At 40.4% G+C, this 17,735-nt stretch overlaps 2 protein-coding genes and 1 long non-coding RNA gene across 4 annotated transcripts; 1 reads left to right on the forward strand and 2 right to left on the reverse strand.

The window, feature by feature from the left end:
• Window positions 1–6,211: 6,211 nt before the first annotated feature.
• LOC130687806 (uncharacterized) lies at window positions 6,212–11,107 on the reverse strand. The gene has a single exon (XM_057510966.1). The coding sequence runs from the start codon at window positions 11,105–11,107 to the stop codon at window positions 6,212–6,214; it is 4,896 nt and encodes a 1,631-aa protein (XP_057366949.1).
• Window positions 11,108–14,378: 3,271 nt separating this feature from the next.
• On the forward strand, window positions 14,379–14,981 carry LOC130687807 (uncharacterized). Its single transcript, XM_057510967.1, has 2 exons — window positions 14,379–14,932; window positions 14,978–14,981. The coding sequence occupies exons 1-2, from the start codon at window positions 14,379–14,381 to the stop codon at window positions 14,979–14,981; spliced, it is 558 nt and encodes a 185-aa protein (XP_057366950.1).
• Window positions 14,982–15,486: 505 nt separating this feature from the next.
• LOC130687805 (uncharacterized) lies at window positions 15,487–16,672 on the reverse strand. Of its 2 annotated transcripts, none has more exons than XR_009000268.1 (6): window positions 16,589–16,672; window positions 16,401–16,510; window positions 16,104–16,207; window positions 15,940–16,036; window positions 15,699–15,792; window positions 15,487–15,633 (listed from the first exon to the last, which is right to left on the reverse strand). It is a non-coding gene; the product is annotated as an uncharacterized LOC130687805 (long non-coding RNA). The 2 variants fall into 2 exon arrangements; XR_009000269.1 differs by having other exon boundaries at window positions 15,699–15,857.
• Between the last annotated feature and the right edge of the window lie 1,063 nt (window positions 16,673–17,735).

The following is a 17,735-nucleotide window of genomic DNA, read 5'->3' on the forward strand; positions in this document are numbered from 1 at the left end:
TCCAAAAATGTGTTGTCCTATCGTAGGAACAACCGGGTGCGTGGGTTCTATTAAATCTTCTTCAGAGTCAGAACTTGATTCTAACTGTCTTGCGAGATTTTCAAACCCTCTCTGGCGAGTCGTCTCTGTAGATGACGTCGCTAAATCTTCTCTTGACGTAGAAATTTCTGAATCTTGTGCCTCGTTAGTTGCTGTGGTCTCGTTACCAGACAGCGCGGTGGGCAAGTCACGAAGCGGGTGCAATCGTCTACTTGGATCCCGGGGGCAACTAGGTAAACGTGAGCTATTCTTCTTCTGCATCGACTATCTTTAAAGCAGCACTAATTCGTTAACAACGGGTAACGAGCTGCATCTCCACCAATTGTCACACTGGAGTTTACTTTGTTAATGAATTGTATTGAATTTAAAAGGGGAAAATACAAAACATAGCAAACATAAAGAATAACCACTTTTCTACTTAACTTCGAACGTGAAGAGAACTGTAGGAGAACTTGAAGGGAACTTTAAGAACTTCAGAACTGACAAGAACTAACTTAGGGCTAAAAATGTAGGGGCTTTTATACCCTTCGTGAAGAATATACGCCCCATCTCTAGGGTTACATGAATTCTAGGGATAACTATCTTTTACTAATTATTGGCGTGTTGCAGCATCCTTTTCAAGAGAGCTGCATTGTACGCCACGCCAAACGTTGGTTGTCACGTCTTTTCAGAAATGACAATCACGTCACTATTTCCCCTCGCGACAATATTGAAACTCACTGTATCACACTATATTCACATTGAATACATGTATATTTGATACTGTTTGAATGTAGATCATGAAACTGATTCTATAACACTATATTCACATTGAATACACGTATATTTGATACTGTTTGAATGTAGATCATGAAACTGACTAGTATATGGCGTACCGTCCCAGGATGGTAATAGGTGAAGTCTAGTATTAAGTGTCTGCTCTCGTTTTCTCCCTGCATGCAGCTCCCCCCCCTTCTTCCACCCTCGGCTCACGATTTGCCATCCGTCTGCTTTTTCATACTGACTGCAATTTTATTCCAGTCCTTTTAAGTTCGAAAAATAAATGTTGAACTCTTGCCGGTGGCAGTTGGAAATTTGTTCAGGTTTTCGAACCTTACTCCAGGTATTTGAATGTCATGCGGTTCCTATTCGACCAATGGTAAGAGGGACGGAAAAGGAGAAAGCAAAATGTTAAGCCTAGCCAGAGTCAGTTGAAGTTTTTACTTCTTTTCTGTAATAAATTCTTACACAACTTGTTCGTTGTTATCTGATGATGGGCCAAGAACGAATCGGCAAACGAACGATCAGTCGTCAGTTGGTCAACAACGTTGATTTAGCATTACGCTGATGAAATTGCAAAAGCTTCTATTTAGAAATCGTACTCATTGAAGTTTAACATGTCCCCTTCTCGTAGGCGAACAATTTCCGAGATCCACTGTAAAATGCCAATTGTGGTCGGGAGCGTAAACGTTACCTGAAGCAATACTGCAATAATCGAAAATAAAATGAGAATACTGGATGTTGTCACTTGCTCGATTGTGAACCCTGTTAATAGATATGTTGACAGTCAAGAGCTTGCAGCTAAATGTTTAACTCGTTGACTGTTGATACGCACCTCAAACGTAAGACATCGTTTCTCTAGAAGGCATAATAGTTCCAGAAGATTTAATTTCTCTGCCGTGTAATTGAAAACAAAGCGTGATTGTAAAATTTTCAGCGAGCACATGAATGTAACGTGTCACTTGTTGATATGAATTTGTAAGTGAGTTTGCAAATTGAAAATCGCCATTAGTTTTGAAATATAGGCAGTGTCCTATTATGGAACTACAACATCATTGTTAAAATGGAATGGATCTGGAGATGCAGCTAATTTTTTTTTTTTTTTTTTAAATTTGTTTTTAATTTATTTTTTATCAATTTCCATTCCATAAGGTACCTGTTCAATAATAAACATTGCAAGCTTTAAGTCAAATGTGATTTGTTGAGTGCTTCGAAACTGCGAGTTAGACATTTCTTTTGGTTGATCAGCAGTCCATCCTCGCGCAGCTTTTCACTTTGAAAGTTGCGAATGAAAGTATGCTTCAGAAATTTGCAGGATGCAACTCAAACATATGCTTCGTTGGTTCACCTGTAAACAGGAGAAAATTTGTGATCTTCAGATTAAGCCACCGTCTTCTTTTTAATCTTAACAACAGTCACATAGAGAATGAAAACAATAACGCATGTTAAAATAGAACTGAAGTGATAAATGCAGATCCCCGTTGGTTGAGGTTTGAACGTTGAGGTTTGAACGTTGTTGGTTGAGGTTGGTGGAACTTGTTGAATGCTAAAATCTGGACGTTTTCATGAGGCAACTGTTGACAAATGAACACAGAAAGCTTTAAATCAAAGGTGATTTGTCTAGTGCTTTGCACCTTTGAGTTTGAAATTTGTTTTCATTAATCATCAGTCTGAACTGGAACGGAAATGGAGAGCCCTATCCCATGTACTGGTTTGACAAAGTTGAACGCCGTTGTTTGATTTAGCGGAAGTTGTCAAATGCCAACCTCTCCACGTTTCAGTGAGGCACCTATTAGCAAATAACCAGAGGTAGCTATAAATAAAATGTCACTTGTTGAGTGCTTGACACCTGTGAATTTGGTATTTCTTTTAGTTGATCAACAGTCCGTCCTCGCGTAGCTCTTCACTTCGAAAATTGCAAATGGAGTGTGCCTGTGAAAATTGCAGTATGCAATTCAACGAATTCTTCATCTGTAAACATGAGAACGTGTGTGATCTTCAAATTAAAAAAACGATTTTTTGAAAACGTAAACAACAGCCAAACGGTAAACCAAAACCACAAAGTATGTTGAGAAAGAACTGAAGCGGAAGTGTATATCCTTTACCTGGATGGGTTGGCAAAGTTAAACTCTGTTGATTGAGGATGGTGGAACTCACTGCATGCCAACATCTGCACGTTTCAGTGAGGCACCTGTTAATAAGTAACTACTGAAAGCTTGAAATGAAACATGACTTTTTGAATTCTTGACACCTGTGAGTTTGTTGTTTCTTGTAGTCGATCAGCAGTCCATTCTGGCGTAGATCTTCACTTTCAATGTTGCAAATGAACTTGGCCAGTGAAATTTGCAGAATGCAAATCAATGAATGCCTCATCTGTAAACGTGAGAAAATTTGTGATCTTCAAAGAAGTCACTATGTCTTTGTGTAAACGCATACAATAGCCAATTGGTAAACAGAAGCACCACAACACTTTAAAATGGAACTGATGTGGAAATGCACAGCCCTTTACCTGAAATGTGTCGAAAAAGTTGCACACCATAGGTTGAGAATGGTAGTACTTGTTGAACCTCAATATCTGCCCGTATCAATGAGGTTTCTAATTACAAATGAACATTGAAAGGCTTACGTAAAACGTGACTAATTGATGCTGCTATCTACCTATGCCGATGATATTTCTTTTAGTGGACCAGCAATCCATCCTAATATTGCTTTTCCCTCTCGGAGTTGCAAATGAAGCGTGTCTCCTAAATTTGCAGATTGCAATTCAAGGGAATGCTTCACCTATAAACGGGAAAATTTGAGGATTTTAGATGAAGCCACTGTCTGTTGGTAAATTAAAACAGCAAAGCAGTGGAAGAAAACATAAACGCACGTTAAAATAGAACTGAAGGTAAAAATGCTCAGCCCTTTCATCTGGAAGGTGTTGGAAAAGACTGAATTCTGTTGGTTTATTAGGGTATTACTTGTTGATTGCTTAAACGTGCATGTTTGAATCAGCTACCTGTTGACGAATAAACCCTGAGAGCTTCAAGTCATACGTGACTGGTTTAGTGCTTTGCACCTGTGAGTCTCACGGGTTTGTTGTAGTTTAGTAGGAGTTTAGTTTAGTTTTGGCACCCTTTTCGCAAGCCCAGACGTCAAGGAAAACCCATAACTGTTATCACCTGGTTAAAAACTGTTATTACCTGGTTGTAAACGCGTTCTAAAAAATTGGCTTAAAGAAATCGGTTACCCTGGTCAGTTAACAGCTGAGAATACCGAGCTCTTTCGCCTGGAAGATATTGAAAAAGTTGAGCGCAGTTGGTTTAGTGTGGCGGAATTTGTTGAATGCCCGCTTCAATGAGGCACCATGAGGCACAAAAAATCACTGAAAGCTTTCAATAAAACTTGACTTGTTTGAAAGTTTAATACCTGTGCGTTTGGCATATCTTTTGATCGGACAACAATCCATCCTTGCGTATTACTTCACTTTCAAAGTTGCAAATGAAGTGGGCCTGAGAAATGTGCAAAATGCAACTCAAGTAATACTTCACCTGTAATTAGAAAATTTGTGTGATTCACATGAAGCCACACTATCTTTTTGTGAACGTAAACAGTAGTCTATTGCTTACCATACCATACCAACACCTGTTGAAGGAGAACTGAAATGGAAGTGCAGAGCTCGTTCACCTGAAATGGGTTGACAAAGTTCAACACTGTTCGTTGAGGAAAGTGGTTCCTTTGGAATGCTTATCTGTGCAGGTTTGAGGTACCTGTTGAAAAATAAATGTTGAATACCTTAAGCCAAACATGTCTTGTTAAACTTTATGTAAAAGATTACTATCGTGCACCAGTAGTGCTGTACACCTATAAGGTGGCATTGCCTTTTGTTGATCAAATGTGAGTGAAAGAAAATTGTAATCTTCAGGTGATGCCACTGCCGTTCTGGAATGTACGCAACAGTCAATTAGTCAACACAAACATTGACCCATCTAAAAATAAAACTGAATTAGAAATGCCAAGCCCGTTCAACTGGACAATGTTGAAAAAGTTGAACAACGTTAACTTGAGGGTAATGGAACTTGTTGCAAGCTAATATCTACAAATAAGTTATACAAATTTGAATGTAGGATGTTACCTGTTTAAATGAGCAGGGAAAAAAACATTTTCTAGTACAACACATCCAATGGCTGACTTTTGGGAGAGCTAAGAGACATCAAAAGAAACCACTGGCAACTGAATTATCACCTGTTTAAATGAAAATTATATTGAAACAAACAGAAATGTTGAATTTTGGAAAAAATTGTGGTATAAGAAATCGCTTACCATAGTTAAAATAAGACAGCAGGACGTTTTTGTCTACGTCGTTTGGTAGCTGAATTTCGTCTGACGTCAATGTGTCAATGATGGTGAAAACGGATTGCTAAAATGCGGAATGTGGTGATTGGAAATGACTAAAAAAAGGGAAAACATAAAACGGGAAAAAGCTAGCTTAGCCGTAGGCAGGTCGAACCTTTTTCAGGTAGTCGAACCTTTTTTCAGGTAGTCGAACCTTTTTCAGGTAGTCGAACCTTTTTCCAGGTAGAAAAAGAAACACGTGATGTCAATACGACCAATAATAAAACGGATGGCAAAAGGGAAGGAAAAGGTTAAGCTTAGCCAAAGGCAGTTTAAACCTTTTTTCAGGTAGTTGAAACTTTTTCCAGGTAGAAAAAAATCAGGTGACTGCACACGAACCAATCACTGCGTGCTCACGCCGTTAGGTTTTTCGGACAAACACACAGACAGATACACAAACAAACTCCACCCACAAATAGACCTTTGGCTTTTATAAAGAGAGTAGACTAGTATATGGCGGCCCGTCCCAGGACGGTAATAGGTAGAGTCTAGTTTTAAGTATCTGCCCTATGGTATTGTATATTTCAGCGATTTCTGTCTTCTTATTTGATTTTTGCTACCTATTTTTCGTTTTTCTCTTGTTCATGTACAACAACCGCCTGATGAAAATAAAAGAAAGGTTAATCCCAGTAGGAGACACTTGAACCCTTTTCAAATAGTCAAACCTTTTCCCCCATAGTCGAGTGTGACGTAGATTTTCATTCGTACTGATGGCGGAAGACGATGGAAAGAGGGAAAAAAAGGCTAACCCTAACTGGAGGCAGATTAAGCCGTTTAGCAGGCAGTGGAACCTCTTTCGCAGCTAGAAAAAAAAATCACTTTTCATCTATTCAATCATGTATAGTGTGCGCCTACCATTTGTTTCGTCAAAGAAAATAAATAGACAATTCACGGTTGAGCGCACTTGGGAACTGCCCCCAAGGCCCTGCCCGTGCTCCTTATTTGGTCCGTAAACCGAGGCGGAATTTAGTTCCTCTTTTTTATGTTTGTCGATATCAATGGGTCGTTGATTTTTTCGTTTTTTGGCGGCTTACTACTAAAGAAGAACTTCCTTGTAAACAACGTTTTTGGTGAATACCTTGTTTTTCTCTTCTGCCGTAGAATGCGGAAGATTTCTAAGCAGTTTGCCTTGTTTCTCGGTTTCTTCGCACTGAACCTTGACACCTTGTCTTGACGTCGCCCGCGAGAATGCAACGTAAAGCTGTCCATGGCTAAAAACGGCTTTCGGAAGGTAGATCCCAACTCGGTCGAAGGTCTGTCCCTGCGACTTGTTTATGGTCATGGCAAAAGCCACAAGTACAGGGAACTGCAACCTCTTGAGTTTGAAGGGCAAGTCAGAGTCGGTGGGAGACATGGACATCCGTGGGAGGAAGACATTGTGCCCTTTGTGTTTCCCGGCCGCGATTTCTGCTACAATGAGGTTCTCGCGGAGTGCCTTGAGGATGAGCCTCGTGCCGTTACAAAGTCCCTGTCGCGAGTCAATGTTCTTTAGGAGAATGACGATAGCTCCTATTTTCAGTTTGAGTTGGTGCGTAGGTAACCCAGACACGTTGAAGGTGTTTAAAATTTCTGGAGGGTAGTTGGATATTTCTTCTGGGTCCTCTGAATCGATGGTGTCAATACTTTTGCAGACTTTAAGTGCGCCAGGCATCTCTCCAATAATCTTGTCGTTGATCCTGAGACAATCTTCGTTCTTGGGGCATAAGATAGCTCGGTTACAAATTTGTTCAGTCACGCCTTCGTTTAAGAGATCCGATGGATTTCCAAATACGTGTTCGATCAAAGTTGTTCGAATGTTGAGAAAGTCTTGCGGAATTTCGATGAGTTCTGGGTCATTGAGTCGCGGTGTTTGTTGCAAGGATCCGTCTCCGAGTCGAATAAGCCAATCGGCGAAATCTTGACTACTGGCTTCGGTGCGCATGTTCTGCACTAATCGAAGCTGTCGGAAAAGATGCCAGGTAGCGTTGTTGATGATGGTCGCTTCCATGACTTTGACTCTGTTTCCGTGTCTCACAACGGGCAAGCACTGCCTAAAATCCCCACCGAGCAAGAGAACTTTACCACCATAGGGTTCAACACCATTATTCATGACGGTTTGGAAAAGATGATTGAGCGCGTCGAGGGCGTGGTTGGTTTTCATGGTAGCTTCGTCCGAAATTATAAGGCTGGCGTTCCTGATCATTTGCGCACTGTAGCTTCCTTCTTCGATTTTCGACCTTGTCGTCTCTGTTATTGGAGGGTAAATCTTAAATTGAGAATGGTAAGTTGACCCGTCTAGCAACAAAGTCGATGCGATCCCTGTTGAAGCCACTGCGATGACTTGCTTTCCTTGGCCTTGTAGGACGGTTATGAGGGTGTTGTAGAGAAAAGTCTTTCCCGTTCCTCCAGGACCATCCAGAAAATACTGTCGCGGATGTAAGTTGTCGACATCGTTAACGGCAGCCATTATTTGATTAAAGGCAGCGCGTTGCCCGTCGTTGAGTTGAGCCAGCAGCATTTCGCCAATCATTCTCTTTTCTGTTCGAGTGTTTTCGTTGTTTTCTTCTATCTGAACATCGATCATTTGGTTTATCAGATAGAAATCAGGAATAGGCAAGGAGAGATCTTCCATGGTCTGATTGTGGAGACGTAACTTATCCTGAATCCATTTCAACGTCAAATTCTTGGCCACGTTGACTTCGAGTCCGCTGTTTATGAAGTCTTCCATCAGATGGGTCAGGTTGGTTTCAAAGAGATGCAGAGCGTCAGAGGGATTGCAGAAGAGGCAAATGTCGACAAAGAGCTGCCTCAGCTGAAGAGGCATTTGAAATGCTGCCGCTTCTTCCATGGCTCTAGCCCAAGCGATGTCATCTTCCAACAAATTCCAAGCTATTGCTGCAGCTTTGAATGTAGGATGGACAACCTGGTCAATCGTTCGAAGATCTTCGAAGCTCGTTGGCCCCTTGACGTTGATGAGAAGCAACCGAAGGCAATAACGTTCAACTTGCCGTACGCCAACCGTGTATAGGCGACCGATGATCTTCGCCCTTTTCGCCCGACGTTTCCACGAATTGGTTTTCTTGACGAAAACGTAATGGTGGGGTATTTCTCTGTAGAAATATTGACGGGCGTCTTCATCGATGCAATTCAACTTGAAGTAAGCAGTCAGGTTGGTATCTCTCGAGGCGGCATTCATGGCGGCTTGCATTTCGTTTCCTGGCTGGAAAAAGACGGGCTGTTCTCGAGGCAAATGGACGGCCAGGCGATAGATGGCGTGCGAACGGTCAGAAAGTGGAAACTTGAATATTCGCCAACAAGCTTCTGGGGCGCTGACGTACCGCGTATCAAGATGGGATGTTATTTCGTCCCACTCCACCCTGGGTTTGTCCCCGTCTTCGAGCTGATATGTTCCCACTTTTTGATCTATTTTCAGACAGTCATACCCTTTGTAGACGTACTTGAAGATGTACTTGACGCTGACGATGGAAGCGCAATATTCGAGGTTGATGTGGGAATCAAACTTGAGCAATAACCAAGGGTTGTAGGGAACAACCCATCTGTTGTCCACTGTGAAATCCATCTGTCCTCGTTTCAAGTAATGTACAACTCCTGTATCTCGTCGCCTATAAGTAGGATAGCCGTTGTCGTTGACTATGGTCTCTTGGCTGTGTTGCTTTGGGAAAGACTTTGAGCATCGGTCTCCGTCCATGCAAGGGGACTTTTTGTTGATTAACCCACATGGACCGTGAATCATGTGGGCCATGACGATTTTATACAGTCTCGGATGCGTAGTTCTTTCTGGAATTTCTGCGCTGATAGTTGCATCGACATCTTCTGCTGTAGCGGGGGCGTCACGCTTGTCGATCCAAATAAGCATGTGGCAGTGGGGCAATCCTCGCTTTTGAAATTCAACGACGTGTATCCGTGCAGTTGCAAATCCCAACACCTGGCGCTTTTCAATGTCGTTGACCAACTCAATCATCTTTTGTCGAAATACTCTTGCTACTATATCGGGTCGATCAGACGACGTCAGATGACTGGGAATGTTGGCCGTGATCTCTTTCCACTTGGGGTTGCAGGTGAACGTCAAGAAAAATATGGGTTTGCCAAATTTTCCGCAGATAGCCATTGCATCTTGGTACGCTTGCTTCATCGCTCTTGGACTACCGATGAAACTCGATGGTAGAACGTGAAATGATCCGACCGTCAAGTTTTCTCGTTCTGCACGATTGTTTATGTAGTCCAAGAGACCATCGTATTGAGCCACGTGAAGTTCTGCCTGATGTTCGCGGATGTACTTCACGCGGTTGGCTTCAATTTTGACGTAAGAATCTACCAACCATTGCTGAGTGAGTGGTCCGCCGGCCAAGACGTTGTTAAAGTAATTCCTAATCGATATCAGAAAGCTGTAAAATTCACACTGCGTCACCCTCTTCCGTTTTCCTCCGCCACGATTCAATCGCTGTGGATCATTTTCGTCGTTATCAATTTGCTCGTCTGGTTCCGGTTCTGGTTCTTCCACTAACGGGTCGTTACCATCAACGGCTTCTAATGGTGGATTTACCATCTGCAGTATTTCGTTGAGCCTTTGGAAATTGAATTCGTCCTCTTCATTCCCATCCAATGCTTGCGCTGCTGTTTCCTCTCTTTCGCGACGTGTGGTTCTGCTATAAGGCATGTTAACATGCCATCCGTCGTCCCCGTTAGGAAATAGCAAAGGGTAAGTCATGGGGTCGCACATGGGTTGTTGTGTGTCTATTTGTATAAATTTTCTCCCCACGACTGGAATAAAGAGATGGCCCCGGATATCCCTTTTCGCTGGCGGCTCACCGTTAGAGCTTTTGAAAATTACTGCAATCTCGTTTATCATCGGGCTGTTGTAACGTCTTTTGTCGAGATTTTTCCGATCACTGCTGATGATCATACCCACTGTTTGATGCGGGAGATTCTCATGTTGGGCTCGGCGGTATTCTTCTTCAAGCACTTGACGCATCATCTTATAAATGGCTGCGTATGGATTCTTTTCTCGAAGCATTGCGTCCAATTCTTCCATTAAGTTCCTGCAGCACCCTGCATTTGATGAGAAACTGGATCTGAACTCGCTGGCCTGAGCAGCGTCAATGAAATAAAGATCGGCGTACTTGGGATTGTTCGTATTAGGACCGACGGTTGTGGTGTTGTGGTACACTTGACCGTGGATTCTGAAACAATAGGGTCCACGCCCTGTTGGTGATGAAATATTTGCTCCCAACGATGCAAAAGCGTGTGCGCTGTTGTAGCTGCGGATCTTGGTCATGAACGCTTTAGCCTTTGGATGGTCGTTCTGCAACAGTTTAGCCAGCGGTTGAGGGCACTCCTTTGGAGGTGGAAGAATTACCTTGCCTTTTCCGCAGCATTGAGTAAATTTCTTGTCTGTTGGTTGCTCACCCTTGAAATGTATGGCATTACATTCTCCGCACAAAATATCCATATCCCCACACTCATGCAATGGAACGCTCTCTTCAGTAACAAAGATTTTGCAAGCCGCACGATGAGTTCTCGGTACTCCATCGCGGTTGCGGGCAGCTAACAACTGTTCGCGGAAAGTGCGTTCTTCTTCTGTTTCAAGAGCCATAATCTCTGCATGTTCCAATGCGTTTATTGCGCGAAGTAATTCTTCGTCTTCGTCTTGCTCCTCACGGAGTGTTTCCATCCGTATACGACTTTCTTCTCGTCTTTCTTCTGTCTCGTCTTCTATCTCAACCGCTCTGTAGCTGGCAGTCTGTTCTCTGTTGAATTCCCGCCGTGCCTCAGCCTCTTCATGCGTTTCATCGATGAGATACATTTGGTGACGCAATCGATCCAGCGTTGCACGTGAAAGTCTCTCTTCTGCTGTACATCGTTCGCGTTGGAGTCGATGTCGCAAGTTATCTTCGATCAATCTTATCTTCCTGTCTTCAACAGTTTCAGCCATGCGCAGAGTTTGCTGCCGTTTTGCTTTGTCCTGTAGCCTTGCACGTTTTTCTTCTTCGTTTTCTTCTTCACGCAGGGATTGCTGTCGCAATGCTTGCTCTCGTAGCCTATCTTGTTGCACTTCTTCTGGTTCATTAGATCGACTCTCTCCTCTTTTTTCAGCCTCAACGTTTAGTCGTGCTGGCCTTTCTGTTTCGTTTTTCGTTTGACGCAGTCTCTTTCTATTTTCTTCTTCTTCATTTTTGCGGTCCAGATCTTCTTGATTTAAAGTCCGTTTATTCTCATCACGGAGGTATTTAGCCCTGTTTCTTTTGTCTTCTAAACGCTTTTCCTTGGCCTCTGCAGCTTCTTGAGCTCTTTTTTCTCTTTGTTTTTTATTTTTTTCCTCCTTTTCAGTATCGGTCAGTTGACGGCGAGGTGGCATCTCTGTTAGCAAATAATTCGTGGTTCCTTAATAGTTGATGGGAAGGGGCTTTTGGAGGTCCACACAAACAATAGCAGAAACAGTAACACAAACAATAGCAACAATGATTGGTAAGTAGAACCGTTCAAGACATCGCACCAGATGGTTGCTCAAAGTGTTATCTGCTAAAACCTTATAAAGTTGCTTGCCAAAACACGTAACACGATCTCTTCAGTGTATTGAAGGACTGTTCTCAAGTGACCAGAATGACGGAAATATTTACTTACTTGAATATTCAAGTGCAGATGCTCTTGTTTGCAGCGGGGCGGTTGTATGCGTCACGGAAGAATTTCGATGTGGCAGTATAGAAGAACTCGACGTCTTTCTAATAAAAGGAAAAAATAAACAAAAAATAAAATTAATGTGAAAAAGCAGTAAGGTCCTTGTTTGGGCAGACTTTAATTAAAGGTGAAATTTTCAAATAAGCACAGAAGTATATTTTTGCGTTTTCATTCAATTGAAATCAGTGTCATGTTGGATATGTCTTTCTGGGATGACTGCGTTCCAAGATTCTGGTATACTACACCATGTCTTCCAACATTTTTAATGTGCCATTCCATTTAAAAAACCTAAATTTCTTGTTTGAAAATTGAATCATGTAGCGTGTCTGTTAAATCTTGGAGCGCAGTCAAAGTATTACCAAATCAAGGAGAAAAAAGCCAGTTGTGTGAAATCTTAATCGTTTAATAGTATTACAAATGTTATTCATCAAAGAATTAACCGACTATTTTTTAAACGAAGCTAAAGAACCAACTTCACTTTAAGAAATGTTGTACGCAGTCAATCTTAATGCTCCATATGTCCTCCAGAAATAGTCTGCGTTCCAGAATCTTTTTGAACAATTCATTTGAAAACCACAATAGATTACTTTGAAGGTTAAACTTAAAACGTCCCCTGAAAATTTTGGAGAACAGTCATCATCACCTTCCTGTTACTAAAATCAGCGACTGAAAATAAAATTCTGTGAAAATATTGAAAAACACTACCATTCCAATACACATGTTATCCAGGAGATATTTGTTCTGGAATGTGTGGATGAAACATTCTATTTATGAACAATTTATGCATTCTTGGGAAGTTGAAAAATGTAACGGTCACCCAAAAACTTTGGAACGCAGTCAATATTTCTATTAGAAATATCAATCACAAAATAAATATTTTTCCCAGTTGTTGAGTAACTGCTCCCTAATTGGCATACATGAATTGTTTTTCACATGTTATCCATGAGATATTTCAGTTCTGGAATGTGTATATGGAAATGCTACATTGTATTTCATTAATTAATTTTCCTTCTTTTTATTTTAGTTGAAAAACGCAAGGTCACCCAAAAAAACGAAGAAAATATTGAGTCTCACAAAATAAATATCTAAAGTTGGAACATTGTTGCCTTCCCCCAAAACTTGGAACGCAGTCAGTCTTAAAATTTAGTCCACTCCACTTTAGGAAATGTTGTACGCAGTGAATCTTTATGCTACATATTTCCTCCACAAATGGATTGCGTTCCAGAATCTTTTTGAAACAATTCATTTGATAAACACAATAGATTACTTTAAAGGTTAAACTTGGAACGTCCCCTGAAAATTTTGAAAAACAGTCAACCTTCTTGTTACCAAAATCCACGACTGAAAATAAAATTCTGTGAAAATGTTGAAAAGCACTACCATTCCAATACACATGTTATCCAGGAGAAATTTGTTTTGGAATGTGTGGATAAAGCATTCCCTTTATGAGCAATACATTCATTCTTGGGAAGTTGAAAAATGTAACGGTCCCCCAAAAACTTTGGAACGCAGTGAATATGTCTATGAGAAATATCAATCACAAAATAAATATTTTTCCAGATGGTGAGTAACTGCTCCCTAATTGGCATACATGAATTATTCTGTTCAAAGTTGGAACATTGTTGCCTTCCCCCAAAACTTGGAATGCAGTCAGTATTAAAAAATAGACCACTCCACTATAAGAAATGTTGTACGCAGTCAATCTTTATGCTATATGTCTTCCATAAATAGTCTTGTTCAAACATCTTTATGAAAAATACAATTTTCAAACCCAAATAAATTGCTGCGAATGTGAAATATTAATTTTCGATTGCAAAAAAGCTTTCTGTTAAAAACTAAAAAAGTGGAGGTGTGTGTTCTAGTGTTTACAGGAACTGTTCCTGAATAGGAACTCTGAAATGGTTTGTAAAGATAGAACACGGCAGTGGTCTCTTACAATCTCGGAAACACATGTAGTTTTCCCTATTTGTATGACACAGCATTCCATTTACCAATTTCTTGGTTCAATTGCAAGATGTTGGCCAACGTACACTGAATGTCACGTCAATTCAACTAATACATAGTATATATACATACAACAAATACAAATACTTACTTTAAATAAAAAAAAAATGATTTTTTTTTGGTTATTTGTTGTCAGGGTCGTCCAATGAAGATAACGGAGGAAAAATTGAAAAAAAAAACTTTTCAGAATGTATTTTAGGGATTACTAATTGATGAACCGTTCTCAGTACGTGCAATCTGTGTTTGCTGATTTCTTGTGTGGCTTATGGCAGTTGGTTTGCTTAACTATGCCATCTTCCGGTCGTTAAATTAGCCACACATTTGTTTTTCATGCGGTGTGAAATGAAAGCAAGGGACGGCTTTTAGTTGAGCAACTTTACTCGTTGTATTAGGAAGAAAACTGTTACAAACGTTGTCTCTAGCCGCGTTGTATTTCTTTTTCAATCAAGCACACCAGTAAAAGTTGTCAAAGTGGATTAATGGCGTCAGCATATTCACAAGAGCTAGTTTCTTCAATAGAAAGCATGGAGTCAGACGATGATAGTGTAGACCACATTTTGTCGCAAATGCCTCTCGTTGACGAAGAAGTCGTTGTGTCTGTCTTTGAAACGATCATGGAAGAAGAAGAAGAAGAAGAAGAAAATCAAGTTTCGGTCGCTGCACTGGGGGACGGGAAGAAAAACATAGAGGAAAAAGTAGGCAGAGATAGTGAGCGTGAAGATGAAAGAAAGATGGAGCAGAGAATCGCAGAGAAAGAAGTAGGTGAAGCCGGTAATGATGGAGATGAAAATAATACAGAAAAGAGAAAAGTAGAGGAAGAAACAGATAAACACCATGACGAAGAAGAAGGTAGTATGATCGAAAAGGAATTGTTAGAAAAAAAGAGGAAAATCAATCGTGAAAGCAGGGAAATAGAACAAAAACTTAGGGAAATCAAGGAGAAGAAAAACATCGAAGAAAAAAGAAAAAAGGAAGCAGCGGCACTGCTGCGATATCGCAAGTATCCAGAGAACCAGGCCATCAGTTTAATGAAGGAAATGGAGAAGAGATTAGCAGAAGCGAGAACTGCTGCAAAACAGTAAGTATGCATTAAATCATGTTTAATTATCGTGTATATTTGCAGCTAAAACCTATATTGTTGTATATTAAAATCATATATGAATCGCATGTTCTAAATCAAAATTACCATTGTTTCCTAGGGCTTTCATGCGCGCATCAGCTATGGAGACGATGGTAGGCTTGGCACGGCAACACGTACATTTGCTCACATGCAGGAGAGTGGCACTCGAACAAATGGATGATAAAATTGAAAAACCTGAAACCAAATTGTAAATAAAGGCGACTTTTCTGTAACGGTAGTTCCTTGTAACAGCAGACTAATAAAACTAAGCGTTTGTGAATTATTTGAAACGGTTTTTTTTTACTTTGAAATTATAATACTTGCACTATTCCGTCGGTATCTGATTTATGGGCCACAATTGAATTAGTAAACGATCGTTTTCTCACATTGTTCACGGCTAAACAAAGTTGGGAACCAATTGTGTTTGTGAAATTTGCAGCAAGCATCTGAGTGCAGCTTGTTCTGCATTAGTCACTTTTAGAACACAATTTGCAAATTTCAGAAACTGCCAATTCATATTCCAATACAAGCTGCAGCCTGTCACTGTATTGCACCAACATTGTTAAAATGTAACGGAACCAAAGAAGCAGCAGGTTTTTTTAAAGTATTTTAAGGTTTTTTTTTGTTTTTGCCCTTGCGTCACCGTTTCAATGAGGTACCTATTGACAAATGAACAATGAAAGGTTGAATGATGCTTGTTTTATATTACTGGTTGTGGTATTACTGTAATGCTGTCATTGTTATTTGCTGTATGCTTGTCACCTGTAAGTCTGGTATTACACTTTTTGCTCAGCAGTCCTCCTTCACGTAGCACTACACTGTGAAAGTTGCAAATAGAGTGTGTTTGAAAAATTTGCAGATTGAAACTCAAGTAATATTTCACCTGTAAATATTAGAAAATTTGTGTGATTCAGATGAAGCAACACTTTTTGAGAACGTAAACCATAGTCTATTGCTTACCATACCATATCAACACCTGTTGAAGGAGAACTGAAGTGGAAGTGAAGAGCGGGTGAGGATGGAGGTTCCTGTTGAATGTTTATATGTGGAGGTTTGAGGTACCTGATGAAAAATACATGTTGAATACCTTAAGCAAACATGTTTTGTTAAACTTAATGTAAAAGATTACTATCGTAGACCAGTAGTGCTGTGCACGTATAAGGTGACATTGCCTTTTGTTGATCAAATGTGAGCGAAAGAAATTTGTTGACTTCAGATGATGCCACTGCTGTTCTGGAATGTAGGCAATAGTAAATTAGTCAACACAAACATTTACACATCTAAAAATAAAACTGAATTAGAAATGCCAAGCCCGTTCAACTGGACAATGTTGAAAAAGTTGAACAACGTTAACTTGAGGGTAATGTAACTTGTTGCAGGCTAATATCTGCAAATGAGTTATATAAATTTGAATGTAGGATGTTACCTGTTTAATTGTGCAGGAAAAAAAACGTTTTCTATTACAATACATCCAATGGCTGTCTTTTGGGAGAGCTAAGAGACATCAAAACAAACTACTGGCAACTGAATTATCACCTGTTCAAATGAAAATTATATTGAAACAAACAGAAATGTTGAATTTTAGGAAAAAATGTGGTATAAGAAATCGCTTACCTTAGTTAAAACATGACAGCCGGACGATTTTTTCTACGTCGTTTGGTAGCTGAATTTCGTCTGACGTCAATGTGTCAATGATGGTGGAAAGGATTGCTAAAATGCGAAATGTGGTGATTGGAAATGACTAATAAAAGGAAAAACATAAAATGGGAAAAGGTTAAGCTGAGCCGTAGGCAGGTCGAACCTTTTTTCAGGTAGTCGAACCTTTTTCAGGTAGTCGAACCTTTTTTCAGGTAGTCGAACCTTTTTCCAGGTAGAAAAAAAACACGTGATGTCAATACGACCAATGATAAAACGGATGGCAAAAGGAAAGGAAAAGGTTAAGCTTTGCCAAAGGCAGTTTGAACCTTTTTCAGGTAGTCAAACCTTTTAGCAGGTAGTCGAACCTTTTTCCAGGTAAAAAAAAAGCACGTGATGTCAACACGACCAATGGCGAAACAGATGGCAAAAGGAAAAAACAATATTAAGCTTTGCTAAAGGCAGTTTGAACCTTTTACAGGTAGTCGTACCTTTTTCCAGGTATAAAAAAATCACGTGACTGCACACGAACCAATGAATGAGTGCGCACGCCGTTAGGTTTTTCGGACAAACACACAGACAGATACACAAACAAACTCCTCCCACAAATAGACCTTTGGCTTTTATAAAGAGAGTAGACTAGTATATGGCGGCCCGTCCCAGGACGGTAATAGGTGAAGTCTAGTATTAAGTGTCTGCTCTCGTTTTCTCCCTGCCTGCAGCTCCCCCCCCCCCTTCTTCCACCCTCGGCTCACGATTTGCCATCCGTCTGCTTTTTCATACTGACTGCAATTTTATTCCAGTCCTTTTAAGTTCGAAAAATAAATGTTGAACTCTTGCCGGTGGCAGTTGGAAATATTGTTCACGTTTTCGAACCTTACTCCAGGTATTTGAATGTCATGCGGTTCCTATTCGACCAATGGTAAGAGGTACGGAAAAGAAGAAAGCAAAATGTTAAGCCTAGCCAGAATCAGTTGAAGTTTTTACTTCGTTTGTGTTATAAATTCTTACACAACTTGTTCTTTGTTATCTGATGATGGGTCAAGAACGAATCGGCAAACGAACGATCAGTCGTCAGTTGGACAACAACGTTGATTTAGCATTACGCTGATGAAATTACAAAAGC

The sequence above is a fragment of the Daphnia carinata genome, unplaced genomic scaffold (assembly GCF_022539665.2).
Source record: "Daphnia carinata strain CSIRO-1 unplaced genomic scaffold, CSIRO_AGI_Dcar_HiC_V3 NW_026452980.1, whole genome shotgun sequence".
Lineage (NCBI taxonomy): Eukaryota > Metazoa > Arthropoda > Branchiopoda > Diplostraca > Daphniidae > Daphnia > Daphnia carinata.